Raw genomic sequence first — 20,292 nt, 5'->3', positions numbered from 1 at the left:
TCACTAGGGCTTGCATTAATGCACCCAATAATTACAATAGACAAAGGGCAGCCTATGAGAGTGGTGACAAGTTGGATTAGGTTTTGGATCCTGTGTCACTTTTCTCAATTACCAACACAACAAATGGGTCAAAGCCCAACTTAGATTCTCATTGATGCACTCATCCAAGGCTGGATGACATAGACATGGTGACAACGTAGCAAAGCCTATGTAAAGCTCTATTGCTTTCCAACTCTACGAGGGGGAAGGGGATGCCATCACAGCCAAAAATAGACTTGAAAGGTCATACTATATAGAGTAAACTAAGGTTCACGAGATTACTGGGCTGCAATGCAATTATAGAATGGAGAGTTGTGGTACCAACAGGGCAACCAAATCGCCTGAACTACCGGGCGGGATCCTCTGCAGGAAAATAGAATTATTTCAAATATAAATGCAAAGACATAGTTTGGCCGTTTTGGATTATCTAATGTTTGTATTCGTTATCTTGGATAAATGGTTTTGGGGGTAAAAAAAATAAAGATTTATTATTGTTATTATCGTTATTATCAAGTAAAATAAATTTGGTAAGTGGCCGAAATGTACGAGATTCATACGGTTGGGCTTGTAGGGAAACCATCGCTGGGTCTACTAAATCTTGGTCTTTGTTGCACTTCCCCCTCTTACTTAAATATAAACACTCGTAACAACATCGTCTCGGTCGCTAATGGGGGATGCCCATTGCTCCGTTCCCTTCTCCCATCTCATCTGCCAGGAAGATGGAAGACATCTCGACCAAGACGACGACGAGGAGGAAAAGGAGAGGGAGGGAGGATGCCTCGCCATGATGTTGCTTCCGAATGGTTCCTTTCTCCCGGAATCGGATGAAGACTTCATCAAGTTGCTACTTTCCAAAGAATCCACCTTTGAGATCAAAAACCACGACCTCTCCGCTCGCTCCGATGCCGTTCGGTGGATTCTCCGAGTGGGTTTCTCTCCGTACCATCGAGTTCGATCTTTTTTCTTATCTAATTCTTACATCCAAAGGTGGGACCTTTTTATCTTGAAGCAGAGCAATGCGAGCTTCGGATTTGGCTTTAAGACGGCGTACGTCGCGGTGGCTTATTTCGATCGGTTCTTCGCCCATAGGGTGATCGACGTAATGCCAAGTGATGCGTTCTCCTTGTTTTCTTGTAATGGCTTCGTGTTTAGTCTCTTTTTATTCATTTATTTGGTTTCTTATGGATTAGAGAGGGAAATCGTGGGCTATCCACTTGCTTACCATTGCTTGCCTATCGATTGCCACGAAGATGGAGGAATGCCATGTTCCGGTGCTTTCGGAGTTCTGGCACGAAGAGTACGAGTTCCATTGCGAGGACATACGAAGGATGGAGCTGCTCGTTCTTAGTACATTGGAATGGCGGATGAGTATGGTGACTCCATTTTCCTATTTGAGTTACTTTGCGTCCAAGTTTGGATACACGGACTTGGTCTCCAAGGCCGCCGGTTTCATATTTGCCACTATTAAAGGTTGGTTAATGCATTTCAATAGGATTGTGTTAAGGTTTAAGGACTAAGTGTTCGAATGTTGAATGAATGCAGTGATGAATTTAGTCGAACACAGGCCCTCAACTGTCGCAGCCGCCGCGGTTTTAGCTGCGATTGATGAAAGATTGACACAGGTTACAGTGGAATCTAAGCTGTTTGTAATCTCCTTGTCTGGGCCATTAGACACTGTAAGTTTTAAGCTTTCTGTTGAAATATTTCTTGGTTTTCTTGTTACTCCAATCTTTACGGAAAGTTATGAGTAAAAGGAAAGGTGATGAGTAATTCAGTGCTCTTGTTCTGTGTGTCAGGAGCATGTGTTCTCCTGCTATACTGTGATGGTTCAGGAAGCACAAAAGGAGAAGCTTAAATCATCCAAGGAGTTGGCTTCCTCCAGTCGACCAGCAGCCAATAATGCAAGCATTGGTAACTCCATTGATGCTGCCGGTGTTACCTCTTTCACAGCTATAACAGCTATAGGCAGTAAGAGGAGAAGGCTGCAGTCTCCCAATGCTTAATAGTAGTTGAATGGATTTTTAGACGGGATTCCACGAAACCCAGGCACTGTTCTTTTTTCTTTCTTTCTTTCTTTCTTTCTTTCTTTCTTTCTTTGTGTGTGTGTGTGTGTGTGTGTGTCTTTAGCTGTCAATGGAGCGTGATTTGATTCTCTAATTCAGTTTGGAATGGTACTTTTTATATGCTTCCTTGACTTCTTGATGTAAACAGTAAGGGAAAGGGAAAGGAAAAGGAAGGCAAAAGCTATAGCTCGAAAGTGAAAAGGGCTGAGTGTAATGAAAAAGCTTGGAGGTCATTACACAAAGGCAACAGAGGAGTAGTTCGTGTGAATAGGATTGGAAGTAGTCCTTGTGATTCATAGTTCACGTCATGATTCATAAGTAGTTACCCCATATTTATTGTAATTCCTTCTCTTATATATTTTTTTTCTTCTTCTTGTGTGTGGTGCTGATTGCTCACTGAAGGAGATTGGTGTACTTGCCTGTATCCTTGCTGGTTGTGATCAGATGAGTTCTGGACCTTCTGGTGCATTCTGGGCTAGCTGAAATCCTGTATGGTTGGTTTTAATGTGATTTGATTTGCTTCTTGGGAATGAAATTATTTTTGCCTTTATGTTGTGTCATCAAATCAGAGCCAAACTTTGTTGTTGGAATATTTAGTGACATTTCATGGAGAAGATAGACGCTGCTTATTTGTCTCTATTCAGTGCATTGACTTTACCTCTTGAAGGCTCTTTCAAAGAAAAAGAAGTAAAAAAAAAAGACTGCCTCTTGAAGTTTTCCAAACTTAAGTTTGGATACAGAAATCAATAGTTGGTGCTTTTGTGCTATCACAGAAGTGAAAAAGTAAGAGCAGTGCTCCCAGAATCTTATGGCAAAGCCATCTACTTCACCAGCATCAGAAAAGAATGTCATTGGACTAGTAAAGGTAGGCTAAAGGACTTCCTTCAGTTTCTCCCTCCAGGTGCTAAGTTTCTTTTGTGAGGAATGCTTACTGGTGCAGCATGTGGGTGGTTCTGTTCATTTCACTTGCTTCAAGAAGAGAGCCTTGTGTGTCTTTCCATGCCTAAGTATTGGTGTAATTTTTTTTTAAAATTATCTTGTGCCCAGCTAGTGTTTGATCTTTGATCAGATGGCTGTGGATGAGGTGCTTCTTTAATCTGTGTAAAGATCTCTCTTCTCCATGCAGTCAAAAGCAGACCTGAAACATGATTTGCTTAAATAGTTAGGTTAATGGAGTACCTACCACCTTGCAAGTGAGTGGTAGCTCTCTTGCACTGGACATGGCAGGAGAGCAGAACAGAAACATATTATAATACAAGGGTTACTTGGCCTGTGCAGTTGGAATGTATACATGAAACCTGTGGCTCCAAACAAAAGGGCTGCTTCAAATCTGCCAGCTCAAGAAAAGAAAAAAAAAATAACAATACCATGCTTCATGCTGACTGGTCAATAGAATACAGACATGTAGTGCCATGCAATAAGTCAGTGTAGGATGAAGTACACTGTACAAGCTTTGGTGTATCATATGATGCTGGCCTTTGGATTTCAAGAAAAACAAAGAAACTGCTAGTCAGAATAATTATTCCTCTTGGATGTGCAGCTAAAATCAATAACTTTGTCATTCATCAATTTGAGAAAGATATATGATCAATTCAAGTGAAAAGAAGAAGAAGAAGAAAACATCCATTGTGGAACTCCCTAATTAAAATTCCAACATTACAATGAGCAACACTAAAATATCTGTAGGGAAATATTGCCCTTCTAAAAAATATAGCTGATTTCTGAGTCAGGACGGTTAGCTCACTCAGCCTTGGATGAAGTACAAACGACAAAATACAAGGTAAATGCAAAAAGAAAATAGTTCCCACATTTTGATGAATATCCCAAGCATTTCATGGTCTTCTCCCTGACGAACTGTTGCAGAACAACATCAGGAGGCGGGCAAGCAGAATAACCATGAAAATTTGCTAAACAAAATAAATCTTCAAAGTCACTAACTTCATATCAGATAATTACTTAGATCGGGATCAATTTGACAGCAGCAGCGATAGGCATGCCAAGGAACCCAATGAAGATACTCGCAAACCACTGCATTAATGTAAGTGGTGTTGTGTTTGCAAAATCTCCAAGGTATTGAACAATTATGACTTGAAAGATGACAGTGGTAGCGATGACACCCACGAATACATAGTTATCCAAAATGCCCTTGAAGACGTCAATCTTCTCCATCTCTCTTGAGCTGATCTCATTGAACACCTGTACAATAATCGTAGACTCAGATGGTTAATGTTTGGGATTTTGGCACTTGCTATTCTGTACTCTATCAAAATAATGTTAACTATTTGAGAATTATCTGTTGTAGCTTTAGAGATGTAATAATTGGCCAAATCATATTAGCATGTCAAGAAATAAGTCAATCGCACATTTCCATGTCACTCAAAAAAATGCAGATCTTGAATGGTTAACAAGGTAAGATCTGTGATTTTCTTTTAAACCACTAGAATCTAGCTTAAGAAAATGATGGCAAGAATCTAGATGTCATGCAGTAAATAATAAGATACTTTTGGTTTCATCTAAGTCCAATTTAATTGAGATAAGATACAGGAATTCAGGAAAAGAGAATTTATTCTCAAATTCCATATTTGGGCAGTATAGCTTTAAACATCTGCACTAAGAGAGAGAAAGCAACCAAGATACCAATAGAAAAGGCACTAATGACATGCATTTACCTGACAAAACACAAAAGTGTTGAAAATAAGTGTATTCAGTGTAGCATCAGAATAGGGATCCTCTAGTCGGAATAGTCCTTTCCCTTCCGTCTGGAGATACCATATCACAATAAACTGATAGAAGGATTGTCCCAAAATATTCCTCCACATTACATTGCTGATAAAATTCCCTTTCCTTCCTACTGGAGCTCTTTTCATCAAGTCATTATTAGGTGGCTCAGTGGCTAATGCAAGTGCTCCAAGTGTATCCATGATCATGTTGACCCAAAGCAGCTGAACAGCAGTGAGAGGTGCGTTCCCTATGATAAAGGCATGCAAAAGAAAAATAACAATAAGAAATAGCTTTTGGAAAGTGGCTCTTCCGAAAACACTAGAAAGATACAGCTATGTACCTGTTAAACAAGCTGAGGAGAAATTCACAATAAGAGCAACCACATTGACAGTCAGCTGAAACTGCACAAACTTCTGAATATTTATGTATACAGATCGTCCCCATCTTGCAACAGTAACAATAGTTGAAAAATTATCATCAAGAATAATCACATCAGCACTCTCTTTGGCCACCTACACAAAAGAATTAAACAAAAGACGTATTACTGATAAGGCCTGATAAAACTGTTAGAGCAGATAGACAAATCAGATGAGGGAACTTATGCTATTCGATAGTCTTTTAACAGAACTATAACAACTAGCAAGTGAATTTTCATGACTAATGCCAGGACACGAGAATTAAAAATGTCTATTTTCTATGAAAAAGACGACAAAACCTGTCTATAGGAGAATCAGGATACTGATTAAACTCCCGTACTTTATAGTTGTTGATCAGAAACAAACTTTGCATGAAGATAATCAAATATAAATATAATGTAAAATAACAATAACATAAAGAAAACAGTGACATTCTGCTACACTAAAATAAATAGTATGTTTGATATACTGAGACAATCTTTTGGAATAAAGAGGGAACAATTCATTTACTTATATAACCATGTCCTATAGATTATGAGATGTTTTCAATAAATTAGTGCCAAAAGAGTATAGAAAGAAATATGTTGATAAATGACAGTCTAGCAGTTCAAATGCCATATGTATTAGATCAAATTGATGTATTCTTGCTAGCTTCCCTCTGTAATATAAAATAGTGATAACATAAAGAAAACAGTGACAGTCTGCTACATCAAAATAAATAATATATTCGATATACTAAGACAGTTTGATAGAATAAAGAGGGGAAAATGCATTTACTTATATAACCATGTCCCATAGATTGTGAGACGTTTTCAATAAGTTAGTGCCAAAAGAGTATAGAAAGAAACATGTTGATAAATGACAGTCTAGGAGCTTCAATGATATATGTACTTAGATAAAATCATAAAATTGAAAGTAATCTAGCTAGCTTCCCTCTGTAAGGAGCTTGACAAAAAAAGGTACATACTCCGTAATGCTTTCTTTAATCTTAATTCCCTTATTCAGCAAAAGGCATATGCTCAGTGGCAAGCATAGATATATTACCTCAGTTCCTGCAATACCCATTGCAAGTCCAATATCGGCCTCATGAAGCGCTGGAGCATCATTTGTACCATCACCAGTCACAGCAACAACTTCATTAAATGTGGTGCGCAGATGTTTTACCAAGGTATGTTTATCTAACGGTGAAGATCTAGCCATCACCTGACAAATAAAACTTATCGAGTTAGTGAGAATATTCACAGAAAAAGTGTATATTATAAGGAAACTTTACTGTTTTAAGTAATACTGTAATAGACCTGAATTCTTGGAATTAAATCATTCAATTCTTCTAGACTCTTTTCTCTGAATTCTGGACCTTCAATAGCCACCCCATCATCTGTGAGGATCCCACATTCCCGAGCAATTGCCTTTGCTGTATTTATGTTGTCTCCTGTAACCATTCTCACAGTAATACCAGCAGACCTACAGATTGCAACCGACTCCTTCACACCTGGCCGGACAGGATCTTTGATACCCACAATTCCAATACAAGTATATCCATCAACTGGAATTGGTTGGTCAGCTGAGAAACCATTTTCAAGTTCCATATAGGCCAGGCAAAGAGTACGAAGTGCTTCATTAGCAAAGCTTTCAATTGTACTCTTGAGATGGCTGATAGATGCTTCATCAAGAGGAACGATGTTACCTGCAGTATCTAGAAATTTATCACAAGCAGCCAATATAATTTCAGAAGCACCTTTGCAATGTGCACGGTATCCTCCGCCTGGAAGTTGGATCACCACCCCCATTCTCTTCTTCAGAGAGTTGAAAGGTTCGACTTTGACAAGGCTGCTTTCCTGGCGCACAGCCTGAAAATTTCCACCTAGCGACAAGCCAAATTCTAATAGAGCAGTCTCAGTTGGTGTACCAAGAATTTCAAGTTTCCCATCTTGATTTATAACAACTTCACCACCGGTGTTATTAAATATTGACTGCAATAGAGTTTCAACTACAACATCTGGAAGTGAAGAGCACATACTAACAGCCTTCTCAGAGTTTCCTACTTCCTTGATATTTCCACATATGCAAGCCTTAACAACTGTCATGTGATTCGTTGTTAGTGTCCCTGTCTTATCACTGCAAATTGTGGTAGATGATCCCATAGTCTCACAAGCAGCAAGATGGCGGACAAGTGCTTTGTCGTTCATCATCTTTTTCATGGCAAAAGCAAGGCTCAAGGTTACAGCCAATGGAAGCCCTTCAGGAACTGCGACCACAACTATAGTAACTGCAATAGCAAAATATTCCAACAATTCTAGTGCATCATCTCCAGACCAACTCAAGTATGAGCCATCTTGATATTTACCTCTCAGTAAGCCTTCAGCTAGCACAGCAAATGTCACAACAGCGAAAAACAGGCCAATTTTACCTATAATACTTGCAACTCCATTCAACTTTACCTGCAATGGAGTCTCATCATCTCCGCCTTCATTAAGCGTCGCCATCAGCTTACCCCACTGGGTTCTCATTCCAACAGTCGTCACCAACATTTTACAAGATCCATCTTGAACCTTAGTTCCTGATAGAAGAAAAGGATACTCTGTGTTTACCACAACAGGCTCACTCTCTCCTGTTAGACTGGATTCATTGATTAATACAGAAAATCCAGAAACAAATAACCCATCTGCAGGGACTTGATCTCCAATAGACAGATGCACAAGATCACCAGGGAGAAGATCATATATTGAAATCTTCTGTCTGAACCCATTACGTGTTACTTGTATAGATATTTTCTTTTTCTCCTTATCCAAATCCTTAAATTGCAAAGATTGCCGGTAATCACTTATTGCAGTGACAAAGACAACTAAAAGGATGCTTGCAACAATACCAAGGCCATCATGGGCACCTCTTGGCCAACCTTCTGTAGCAATGCCAACAATCAAGGACACAAAGGCACACACAGCAAGAATGATAAGAGTCGTATCTTGAAGTGCTTCCCACACAAAAACCCAAAAGCTCCGGAGTTGAGTTTCAGCAAATTTATTTACACCATAAACCTCCTGCCTGCGCTTCAAGCTATCCTCTGTAGCTACAAGTCCATCAGATACTGATGTTGACAACTTGTTTGCCAAACCAGCTACACCACCATGTGCTTTCATCTTCTTCAGATCATGGCCTTCAACAATTGAACCCAATTCATCGGCACAAATTTGAAAGCCCGCAGCCTGGACTTCAGCAGGTACAGTGTACTCGCTAGGCGTGATACCTGGGCAAATTTACTCTTAAGGTAAAATTAAGAACTCACAATAGGAAAAATTATTCATTCTCTAATTCCAACTTGCAGGATAGAGCTTGACGAAAATTACCATGTATAAACTGAAGTGCAGCTTTTGAAACCAAAACAGCAACCCGCAACTTCTCCTGCAGGGAAAAAAATAAGAGACTTTGTTAAATAAGAATGAGCCACTCAAATTGGAATATCATAGATTAAGAAAGTCTAAACAGGAAAGATGTCACTTACGTCAGATTAATCAAATATAAAATCATGGATTCTACATATCTATTAATGAATTTAAGAAAGAGTATTAATTGCCGACATGCATAATATAATTCATACTTGATGAAGAATTGAAGACATTTAGGTTGAACTTCATTTTGTGCTTTACTTAACAGTGCATGCAACGACTCTTACTGTTGATAAAACAATTACTGAATGTATCGCATGGAGCAATCTGATGCATTAACATGAGATGATGAGAACATATTGTAAGTTTAAAAGTCATTTTCCATAAGTATGAAGATCTGAAACAATCCGTTTGAGTCTGTTGGGGGATTCCACTAAATATCTCCTTTCTGATCCCTCACCATTTTGCTATTATCTTTTTCCCTCAATTGCAACCTCCTTCATTCTCCTAGAAGTTGAAAGTTCAATCTAGTCACACAAGTAGGGAAGCAAGGATATACTTTAGGCAGACAGAGGAGCAATAGTGAAAGTGTTGATCTTACTTACATTCTGTACACAGATAAAGTTAACTCCATCAACATCCTCCCCATAAGGAGGACAGGATTTAAAAAAGACAAACAAACACTGCAACAACCAAATTGCCTTTGGTGATATTTATTATGCCAATTACCAAGACAGAGGAAATGAGGAAAATAGAAGACAATTATCAAGCTGAGGAAAACAACAGAAATAATAGCCATCAAAGAGGTGCAAAAGGTGAAAATATAGGATCAATCTCTTATACATCTGACAAATCGTAGTTTGTAACTTTCCGCTGTTAAGTGTTCTGTCGTTACCCTCTTTTGTGTCATCTCTACAACTTTGGCAAGGTAAAAGAGAAACCATGGTGAAGTCTGTCACATGACATATCAATCATCCTTCAGCTGATATTAGTTTTTGCATAATTTTATATATGCATGGCATATTTCTTTACCTTCTAGCACTGTTATGCGGCTTGAGTTCCATCTAATTCCATTTTTCTCACTATTTCTTTCACTGATTTGCGTCTTGTTATTACAATTTGATCCAATTTGGCCCAGGGGAAAAAGAATACCAAGACAATTTACTATCAAAAAGTAGATTCATATGAAGATATTTTGGAAGATCCTTCCAACTATAGATTACTATTTAAAGCCTCGAAGATATTCATTTGATATAACAGTTAAACCGTGAAATCTAATATTTCCTTATAATCCTGAATCAGGTATGGTTCCACCATAAAAACCCCTTGAATGCTTTCAAACAAAGAAAAGTACCTGCTTTAAAACCCGAAATACATGAAATCAAAGGAACCAAAGGAAAAGCATCAACCTGGTTGGTCCTCTTCATGGCGGCGGCCTCCGAGCGCTTCGAGAGGTTGGCGGTGAAGCGGAACCGTCGCTTCGGGTTCTTGACGACGCCGACCAGATTCCGCCATCGCTGCAACGCCTCTTCCGAGGAGTGCTTCGACTTCACCCCACCAAAGTTCTGGTTCAGATAGCTCTCCATCCTCCCCCCAAATCCAATCTTTAGTCCGTTCCTGCTCCTCTCAGGGCCAAATTAGACGTCTTTCTCAGATGGGCACCCTTCCACTCCAACCCAAAGAACCTATAAAGAGAATGGAATGGCTAGAGAAAGGGATTTGCAGCAGCAAATTCCATGTGGGAGGCTTCCAAAGTGAAGCCCCCGCTGTCTGTTTCCTTTTGTAGATCCCTCGAAGTTACTGGGGTATTAGTGGGAGTTGCGCGCACGCGGTAATCGGTCTCTCGTGGTAAGAGAGAGAGAATGATCTTTGAAGAGAGAGAGAGAGAGAGAGAGAGATGGATCCGAAATAAGCTGAGAGAGAAGGGATGGGAGCCCGGTTAGTGGCAGCTTCTCCTTTAGCTTTGGGGAATTGACCGGAAAGTGAGGGGTTCAAAACGCAAGAAACAAACATGTGAAGTAAAGATCGTCCGCAGACACGGTTGCAGGAACTCTTTTACTTCGCGCATTGATTGGGCTTGGCAAATGGCAATGGCATTATGGCAACTCTTGCTTGGCTGAAAAGATTTTAGCAGCAAGATTGTCTGCAGCTTAAGCTGGATTAATTTACCTGCCCTCGACACTTGGCAGGCCTTAGTTGGCTTTCAGAAAGGATTAATTGTTTGACGATCCGATAGCGAATCAAATGCTGGCAGAGTACCAGGACTGCGATATTTGCCTTTCGTTTGGAATATGTTCCGTCTCTATTGATGATCAAGGAGAAACCCGTGTGACAGAAACTATTTAAATCATTAAACTTATCGCGGGAATTATTGTGTTACTTTAAAAATATTAATGAATTAAATTTAATTAATTATAATAATAATTAAACTAATTAAAATTTTAGTAGATTTTATAGGTGCTCTTTCTTACCGCGAAACGGTTTATAGAATTAACTACAATATTAATAGTTAATATGTAAAAAATTATTTAGTAATTTAGTAGTTTGGCTCAACAGCTCGATCATACTGTTCTATAGAGTGATAGTATTTTTTTATTTTTAAATTTCTTACTAATTAATTAATTATTATTTTTGGAAAATATTAAATTAATATTCAAAATATATGTTAGCCTTGCATAAATTATTTTTAAATTAATTTAAGAGATATCATTATCGTACAAAAATATCTTCAATCATGTAACAAGATCGTTGATTAATATTTCACACTTTAAATTTCAGAAAATATATCTTTAATTTTAATAATAAGATATTAAGAATATTTTGTTAGATATTAATCATAACTATAATTTGAAAAGACTGAACAGATTTTAGTAATAGTTATAATGTTTAGAAAAATATAATGTTTATTATAATATTTTAAAAGTTTTTAATAGCAATTATATATATATATATATGATACGATTAGGTCGGATTGGATCCATTTGTGGCATTGGGTTTATTATGATGAGCCTATTTATTTAGTTTATGTTTGCTTGAGAGAATAAAGACTTTTGCTAAAGAGACATTTGAACACATTGTGGCAAAAATTGTTAGTTTGTTAAGGTTGTTTAACTTAGTTGATGAGTCCTATGGTGGGTGAGCCTTATAAATATATGGAGAAAACCAAGGGAATTTGATAATTGAAATCGATATTGTAACTTTATCTTTTTCTCAACTATTTATAACCATTGGCATCTTCTCCCATCTCCTTCCTTCTACCAACCAAGTTTTGGGTCAACTTTTTCTAACTCTTAATTTCCTTCTTTTATAACAACTTTTCACCTTTCACATCAAGGAATTAATCTAACACTTAGCTAGCCAAGGGCTAACAAGCTAGGGTTTATTTGATCTTTGACCACTATTTGTTCAATATTTCAATATCTAACTGTCCAAACATTGCGATCTTAGATTCGTTGAAAATCTCTTTCCAAGAATAACAATATATCCAAAAATTCGTAAGATACATCGATTAGATTATTCGTAGATTCCTTCAAAAGTTACGAGCCTAATTAAATTCAGAATTATTTCTGATCGGATCAAACCGGTTCACAACATATATATAATCTAAAACTATAACCAACCCTATAATTTCGAGGACCGACTCATTTTCCAACACTTCACGTTCTAATCAATTAAAAATAAAAACGTTACGTAAATAATTTCATTATCTTTTAGATTTTTAATTAAACTTGCTTGAGACTATCGAGCTTGATCTCATTACTTGGTCTAAGTTTATTTATTTATTTATTTATTAATTTTGGTGTGCCGGACAAAAACGACCATCATACCTAAATATCTAAGTCCATATGCTATCAAGCTGCTCCTTAAACCATTAAACTAAGCTACTAAACAGTGGGGTGGGGGATTTTACAAAAGTTGGTTGGTGGCTTAAGAATGGAATATGGTCTGCAAATCGATGGCACGTTGTCGGAAATTGACTGCACGAAGATCGAAGTCAACGAAACAAGACATCAGCCCTTTTGAATCTCGAATCTTTTAATATTAATCACAATCTAATACTTCTTCTTTTTTTCCCTTTTAAAAAAGCATTCTAATACGTGCGATGATCCACGGCTGCTTCCTTTGTAGTTGATGTCTACACGACGAAATAATTAATTAAGACTAGCTAAAATAAGAATCCAACAATTGATTCTCACTAATTTCCTCGATAAATTATTTGTTGACCTTATCGTTTTGGTTAAACTTGTGATGATAACAAGAGAAGGAAAACATCTTAACGGTGCATAATCAAAGTTGCAGGAAAAATTATATCGTTTAATATTTCATCTCCTATTCTTCTATCACTCCGTGGACTCGGCAAAGCAACTAGTTGTGGTTTATGCGGGCTGAAGTTGGATGCACGTTTAGGCCCAATAGCAATAGCACCTTTTAATAAATCACTGAGAGGATATTGAAGTGGGTTGGGCTTTGCCTATATTTAAAACATTCCACTTCTTTGCCTTCTTTCCATCCACTATAATTATTACCAAGAGAGTCGAATTGAGTGTATAAAAGGAAAAGACGAAATCCACCGTTTTTATTTATTATGGATTTGGAGTTCAAGATTTGTTTTACATATGGTTGCAACACGTGTCTACATATTAACATAGGTCCTCTTTAATCATTACAGAGAATCCGACACACAAGAGGAGAAAGAAGAAAAAAAATATATGCACTAGAATACTTGTACACCACCACCACCACCACCACCACCACCACCACCATGGCAGCATACCTTCTTCCTCCTTACAAAATAACATAATAACATGGTGGTCCTCCCAAGTGACAGTACCCACAGTGGTTGGCACCACCTTGATCTACTCGTTGCGTCTCCTCTCTCGGGAAGAAGATCTCCCACATTAGATCGATCGATTGACAATTTCAAGATGCCACTTCCCCAACTCGCAAGCATTTGACCTGGACTTTGAGTACAAAAGTAGCTCCATTTCCTCCCATGTACATGCTCGTGTACACGTGCTAGAAGACGAGAGGGTCAGAACTTGAAATCTAATCATGATGTCAGTGAGTGAAAGCATAGACTGTGGAGGTCCCTACTCCCCCCTCAGGGTGACTAAGACTCCATTAACAGGTGTGTAAAACTGGCAGGGATCCCCTGCAAGCCAGGATACGTGCAGCCGCGGCAATTGTGTTAGCTGGAAACTGATTTGGTACAACCGTGGCTCTTGAGAGGATCCGCGATCAGAGGGCGCGCGGGGTGAAATATTAATTTCACACTTCAAAAGGAAGTTCTTCTTTTACACAGTTTGTTTCTATTTCAACGTAGAAACACTCGAATCTGTAGATGCTTAGTGTTGTTGTAAAGGAAATGGTGTCCATGTGGAAGATAAGGCCAATGACTCATCCCACCATAACCAACCAATAACTTGTGCACATTACATAAAGGTGTCCCTCTCTCTCCCTCTCTCTATATATCTATTTATATCGATTTATCTATCTATCTATCTATCTTATGCAAAGAGGTCCTTTTCTGTATATAAAAAGAAATGGAGGTGTTAAGGTGGGACCAAGATGGGAATGGTTATCTGCAATTCTCCCATTACTCTATTGAGGCAGCTGTCGATTTCCCAACGTTATCTCGATGAGCACCAAAGAATTCAAATGTTTACAAGAGAATATGAACCACGTATTTATCCTTTTCCAACGTCAGTGTTTTTGAACTATTGGTAAGCTGATATGCACGGTTTAAATGGTAGCCCTTTATTTCCAGTACTTTGCTATATCCACCAAGAGACTAAAAGAGAATGAGACTGCAAACTCCTAGCTATCAATCACCCACAAGCCAGTGAGCAAATGTACTCGCGTAGCACGTACAAAGTGCCTTTTGCTTGCCAGTGATCACTAGCAGAAGGGAGAGGTGGTATGTGGATAAAACAAGGTCGTGGCCCTTTCCACGACATGCTCCACGTGACGGCAGACAAAGATCTAATGGAAGTTAGAACTCCTGGAAGGGTGAGATGAAAGCACTACCAGTAGATAAAAGTTTAGGATGTGAGGTAGAACTAAAAGGATAGGAGGCGGCCTATGTGGGGTTTGGGGAATTAGGTGGATGCGGCAACAAGATGGGGAGGGACCAAAAGAAGTTAGCCACTATATTTGACAAAGGTTAAAGGCACTGAATCGGATTCTGACAGATGTTATCCATGTCCTGTGAACAAAACCTATCTCTTTTTTCTTCTCTCGCTCCCTCTCCCTCCCTCCTCTCTCTCTCTCTCTCTCTCTCTCTCTCTGTGCGTGGAAATATTATGAACTAAATCTATATTCATGCTGCTGTTCTCTCTTTGCATGCATCCCTTCTTCTTAGGTTCACATAGTTTCGTTCATTGAACCCACAAATGTCTTCTTCGAGGTCGCGGTCACTGTATATCCTTGGCAAAGTTCGGGTGACAGAAATAGCTTCTTTACTCGCGATCTCTATTATTTGAGATAAATCTGTGTACATCTCGCTCTCTATAAAGTCAAACTTGATGCAGGAGTCCTACGCACTACGAATTATTCTAAGGATTGATATTTTCTTGCATTTTGTTTGGTTTCGTTACGAAATTAGTACATCAGCAAATTTCAAAATCCTTAGTAAGAATTTAAGAAAGACAAGCAATGGAGATGGATAGACTGATCAACCCCATCCCAAGAGATCGTGCCGCTCGATTCTTGAAGAAGGTAGAGAGATCGATAGAGAAACTATTTCTGGACCACCACAATAAGGTCAAGGTTATTTAGTGGCTGCTACTTTGGCCATTACACAATCTCCTACTTGGACAAGCCACCTTCTCTCTTTCCCTTTCGTTTTTCCTTAAAAAAATTCTTGTCAACAAGATATTTATATTTTTCATTAAAAAAAACACCACCATATGCAGTGTCCCTGTAGCTAGTCCTCTTCTACCCATTAACTTCAAGAGTTGTGCTGGTAGAAGCCATTATCATGCAAGATTAGGAGCCTTCTCTTCCCATTGGTTGAACACGACAACAACTTGGAGGGATAAAGAATGGACTAAATGGTTGATGTAATGCTCAACCAACAGACAGGGATATATGGTATATAAAACTTGGCCTTATCCTTCAAATTTTCCTTTCTCGTGTGGTTTTCTTTGAAATTTATTTCAGATCGAACCTTCTCATTAATTATTATATTTATATTTTTTTTCTTTCCAATTTTATTTTAAGCAGATGAACATGTTCGACCCACCTCGATATGACGGCATAAAGCACATCGAGAATGTCCCAAAACTGATCACGTCGCGTTAAGATGAGTGGTGAAATTCCCATAGTGTAGAATAGTGAGAAAGGAGGGCACGGATATGATCACTATGTTAGAAAGATATTATCAATACTCCTCTTCGATATAGAAGAGAAGGCATTAATTTTCGATCACCTAGAAAATCCTTTTATTGTCATAACATCCTTTGTCTGGAGTTTCGAACGCATAGTTAACCACATGAAAATATTCACCTTAATTCATAAAAGAATAGAATGGCTTTTGTATAGAACAAGTTGTTTGAAGACCATCTCCAAATAATATTATCTTTCCAAATTTGCCACCAAATTAAGAACTTTATTTATTTATTTTTTTGGCACAGAGTTCTCCTTGAAATTTTAATTTTACCCTTCTAGAAGAGAGACAATCTTAGGGCGTCAATTCTTTTTTAAGACTTTTTCCGGGATTCTGAAAACATAGAGGGAGTATTGAGGTAATTAAGGCAGATAATACCGAGTTAACAATGATTAATCTTCCTCCAGTAGATAAATGCTTGGTTATCCATCGATCTAGAAAGTTATGGATGGTTTTATTCCAATCAGATATTAAAAGTTTTCCACACTTTAAAGGCATCCCTTCCCAAGATAAGAAATTGGAAAGTAGCAGTAGAACAACCTAATTTTGACGCCCAATATTCATTCAATGATTGAGGCGAGCACACTAAAGATAGAGTAGGGTTTGGAGTAATTAACTTTGAGTCCATGTATGATTTCAATGAGACATAAAAAGCATTTGAGAATCAAAATATAATCTTCACTGGCAGCAGATAATAAGATAACATCGCCTCCATACCGAAAATTAACTACGGATGAATAAAATTTATACCCATGCCTTGAAACAGTGGTTGTGTGATTGAGCAAGAGTTATCATTCAAGATAAAAAGGCAGTGGAGACAATGAATCACCTTGTCAAATGCCTCTAAGCAAAGAGAAGTAATGATTGCATCAGTGCTCCGGCCCCCATGAAAGAATATTATAAAAGCCACTCAATCCAAGGTTTAGGAAGACTCCTGTGCTCCATAGTTTGAGTTATCAAAAACTTTAGTGAAATTCAGTTTGATGCATGATACGACCGTCCTGTAGAATGATTATTTCTCAAATAATAAATACTATAATAAAGAACACATATAAGATATTTTTAAAACTTCTTGGAGTGGAAAAATCACCCTCTTAGGAACCTAATTTTTCAGATACGACCCCACCATAATAAGCATGCACCACTTACAGTATTGAAAAAATTACCATGCACTTGTTGGCTTTTTTCACACATTTCTTGGTCATATAGTAGCCACGCAGTTCATGTTTGTCCTCATGCACTACCCTTCAACGCCTTGGCAGGCCATTTCATTTACTCAAGTCTGGAGGTTTGCAGTTGATATTCCTAAGTGATAAGAACACAGAGACAACGCCATAAGCAAACTTTTCAACACTGGACGACGTCGTGCCACATACTCATTCGAAGCCTTCCAATGAATACTAGAGCACGTCACGAGTAAGTAAAATACAACCATTTTGTCGGGGTGTTTTTGCTTATTGCCACCAAGAATATTTGAGCAGCGGTGACCAGATTCGATGGGACCTTTGATTTTGAGAGACAAGCAGACTCGCATTCGGTGCAGACGACGACTCGGGCCCAATTCGTCCGAATCCACGGAGCTGGAGCATCTCGTCACCGCCGTGAGCTTCATGTGAAACGAAAATGGCCACTCTGAGTCTACGCTCATACTAATGGTGCTTAGGGATGATTTAAAAAAAAAAAGCTGCAACTTGATGTACTACCGGCACCTAACCCACTTTGAGTAGCACGAAATCAGTTAATAAATATTGGACATATATATAGGGGCTAATGGTGACAAGTCACTGACCACAATGAGAGCTAGCTTAACTAATCAAGCCACGTAGGTGAGCAAATCTACACATGACATGTGTTATGTAATTAAGAATCAAATCGAGTTTGACTTAGCCACTTTTACAACGAGCAAATTCTGGACACACATCGGAGTAAGAAACAACCAAAGCTCCCAACTTGGTAGGTGGGGACGCACACCTACGGTCACCACATCTTTACGTGTCCATTATTTTCATTATTCTTTTAGAAAAGAAAAGTCTTTTAATTTGATTTAGTATATATATGAGCAGAGAGAGGGTCAGGACAAAAGAAAAAGAAAAAAAAGGGAAAAAACAAAAGATAATGTGGTTTGGATAATTGGACATCCCCCCAAAAAGGCAGAAGAGAGTCTCTCAGCAACAGCAGAGGTGGGGAATAAAGCAAGGCAAAGAAAAAGAAAATCCAAAGAGGGGGGAGAGAGAGAGAGAGAGAGAGAGAGAGAGAGAGAGAGAGAGAGAGAGAGAGAGAGAGAGAGAGAGAGAGAGAAGGAAACATAAACCCTCTGCCATCAAGCCCCTCTCTTTCTCCCCCCCCACCCCCCAACTAACTGTATATATAAATCCTGGCCATCTCTTCCCAATGCCCATATGAGAAGGCAAAGCCCAGATCAAACCCCACATATCAATAGATCACATACCTCCAAAAGGGGAGAACATAGAAGCCCACCTCTATTATTGAGGCCGTAATTGAGGTCGCGGAGATGGGCGGAGGGAGCAACAACGGCGTCGCCGCCGGCAATAGCAGCAGCAGCAGCAAGCTGCTCGAGATCCTGAACGTGAGGGTGGTGGGGTCCGGTGATCGGGTGCTGGTGCTCTCGCACGGATTCGGTACGGACCAATCGGCTTGGAACCGCGTGCTGCCTTACTTCCAGCGCGACTTCCGCATCGTCCTGTACGACCTCGTCTGCGCCGGGAGCGTCAACCCTGACCACTTCGACTTCCGCCGCTACACCACTCTCGATGCCTACGTCGACGACTTGCTCGCGATTCTCGACGCCCTCCGGGTCGACCGCTGCTTCTTTGTCGGACACTCTGTGTCGGCCATGATTGGAATCCTCGCCGCCATCCGACGCCCCGAACTGTTCCTCAAGCTAGTACTCGTCGGCGCCTCTCCAAGGTTTAAATTTCACTTTTTGTGATTTGTAATTGGATCGATTTCTTTTTCTCTTATCCGCTTCTTCCTCTCTTCTTTCCAGGTTCCTGAACGACAGGGAGTACCATGGGGGATTCGAGAGGGATGAGATCGAGACGGTGTTCGCGGCGATGGAGGCCAACTACAAGGCGTGGGTGACGGGGTACGCGCCGCTGGCCGTGGGGGCCGACGTGCCGGCGGCGGTGCGGGAGTTCAGTCGGACGCTGTTCAACATGCGGCCGGACATCTCCCTCTTCGTCTGCCGCACCGTCTTCAACAGCGACCTCCGCGGCGTGCTCGGCCTCGTGCGAGCCCCGTGCGTCGTCGTGCAGACGGCCAAGGACGTCTCCGTCCCCATCTCCGTCGCCGCCTACCTCAAGGCCCACCTCGGCGGCCGCACCACCGTCGAGCTCCTCCACACCGAGGGCCACCTCCCCCACCTCAGCGCCCCCGCCGCCCTCGCCCACGTCCTCCGCCGCTCCATCGCGCGGTGACCTACTAGTGGCTCGTCTAGCTGTTCGCTGTTCTCTGTTCGTTCCCAGAAGAGAGTGAGAGAGATTACTATCACCACCCACGTGAAGGTCACGTGGTAAAAGCCGCTTCCTTCCTGTATCGATTTCCTTTTTTTTTTTTTTTTCCTCCTCTTTTTCCCGGCCCTCTCTTTTGTATGTTTTTTTTTTTAATTTTAAATTTTGGATAAAGATAAGGTGGCCTTCGTAGAGATTACTTTCTCCTAATCTCTATCTCTATCTCTACATCTACCGTTAGAGATATACTCGTGAAGCTGTCACTCTATGCCTTCCTTTACCTTTTATGTAAGATTTTGCTTTTTTCTTTTTCGCCGCACAAGTCTTACAACTGTTATCCCCGGTTAAAGATTGCAGCAACTAATACTCATCATCAACTCTCTTAGTGAGAGTTAACCCGCCGCCACTGGCTTGATTAATAAAAAAAGTGGTTACTATTTCTATTACCAGTTTGTTATTCTTGGATAGACTATTCGATCACTACTAGTAGAACAAAGTTGCTTCCCTCCTTTTTGGCTCTCGGTGCCTGTGATCTGATTCGCAGATTAGAGAGGGGTGGGTGTGTTTTTTTACACGAAATGATGCTTTAAGATTTGGGAAGGTTCTGATGGTAGAAGGCATCAAATAAGGAATCTAATTTTGAGATAAGATGGGCCCTCGAGAGAACAATAGTGGATCATAAACCTTATCCTTTTGACAGCCCCCAATCCCAATAGTCCAGTTTTGATCACTATGTACATGTTCCTCTCCAGTAAGTTTGGTTGTCCCGTACACAGTACAGGGAGGGTCATACATTAGAGTTTTTGTTCC

At 39.7% G+C, this 20,292-nt stretch overlaps 3 protein-coding genes across 3 annotated transcripts; 2 read left to right on the top strand and 1 right to left on the bottom strand.

The window, feature by feature from the left end:
• Window positions 1-706: 706 nt before the first annotated feature.
• Window positions 707-2,637, top strand: LOC140778577 (cyclin-D5-1-like). Its single transcript, XM_073123369.1, has 5 exons — window positions 707-964; window positions 1,052-1,138; window positions 1,230-1,509; window positions 1,582-1,715; window positions 1,836-2,637. Exons 1-5 carry the CDS (start codon window positions 707-709, stop codon window positions 2,040-2,042), a joined length of 966 nt encoding a protein of 321 aa, XP_072979470.1. The 3' UTR covers window positions 2,043-2,637.
• Window positions 2,638-3,705: 1,068 nt separating this feature from the next.
• LOC140777321 (calcium-transporting ATPase 10, plasma membrane-type-like) lies at window positions 3,706-10,579 on the bottom strand. Its single transcript, XM_073121355.1, has 7 exons — window positions 10,035-10,579; window positions 8,587-8,641; window positions 6,538-8,486; window positions 6,284-6,442; window positions 5,164-5,335; window positions 4,772-5,070; window positions 3,706-4,298 (listed from the first exon to the last, which is right to left on the bottom strand). The coding sequence occupies exons 1-7, from the start codon at window positions 10,209-10,211 to the stop codon at window positions 4,059-4,061; spliced, it is 3,051 nt and encodes a 1,016-aa protein (XP_072977456.1). The 5' UTR covers window positions 10,212-10,579; the 3' UTR covers window positions 3,706-4,058.
• A 7,789-nt stretch (window positions 10,580-18,368) lies between these two features.
• LOC140778500 (strigolactone esterase D14) lies at window positions 18,369-19,928 on the top strand. Its single transcript, XM_073123245.1, has 2 exons — window positions 18,369-18,940; window positions 19,020-19,928. The coding sequence occupies exons 1-2, from the start codon at window positions 18,525-18,527 to the stop codon at window positions 19,447-19,449; spliced, it is 846 nt and encodes a 281-aa protein (XP_072979346.1). The 5' UTR covers window positions 18,369-18,524; the 3' UTR covers window positions 19,450-19,928.
• Window positions 19,929-20,292: the final 364 nt, after the last annotated feature.

This window comes from Typha angustifolia, chromosome 15 (assembly GCF_048772165.1).
Source record: "Typha angustifolia cultivar Huaian chromosome 15, ASM4877216v1, whole genome shotgun sequence".
NCBI lineage: Eukaryota > Viridiplantae > Streptophyta > Magnoliopsida > Poales > Typhaceae > Typha > Typha angustifolia.
This window is presented reverse-complemented; position numbering and strand designations above follow the sequence as displayed.

Excerpts from the sequence above, each read along its gene's own strand:
- LOC140778500 (XM_073123245.1), top strand. The coding sequence starts at position 18,525 with ATGGGCGGAGGGAGCAACAACGGCGTCGCCGCCGGCAATAGCAGCAGC. Across the intron at positions 18,941-19,019 it reads CTCGTCGGCGCCTCTCCAAG|GTTCCTGAACGACAGGGAGT; the intron begins GTTTAAATTTCA and ends TCTTCTTTCCAG.
- LOC140777321 (XM_073121355.1), bottom strand. The coding sequence starts at position 10,211 with ATGGAGAGCTATCTGAACCAGAACTTTGGTGGGGTGAAGTCGAAGCAC. Across the intron at positions 5,071-5,163 it reads CTCCTCAGCTTGTTTAACAG|GGAACGCACCTCTCACTGCT; the intron begins GTACATAGCTGT and ends CCTTTATCATAG. Across the intron at positions 4,299-4,771 it reads ACACTTTTGTGTTTTGTCAG|GTGTTCAATGAGATCAGCTC; the intron begins GTAAATGCATGT and ends ATTATTGTACAG.
- LOC140778577 (XM_073123369.1), top strand. The coding sequence starts at position 707 with ATGGGGGATGCCCATTGCTCCGTTCCCTTCTCCCATCTCATCTGCCAG. Across the intron at positions 1,510-1,581 it reads CATATTTGCCACTATTAAAG|TGATGAATTTAGTCGAACAC; the intron begins GTTGGTTAATGC and ends GAATGAATGCAG. Across the intron at positions 1,716-1,835 it reads TGTCTGGGCCATTAGACACT|GAGCATGTGTTCTCCTGCTA; the intron begins GTAAGTTTTAAG and ends TCTGTGTGTCAG.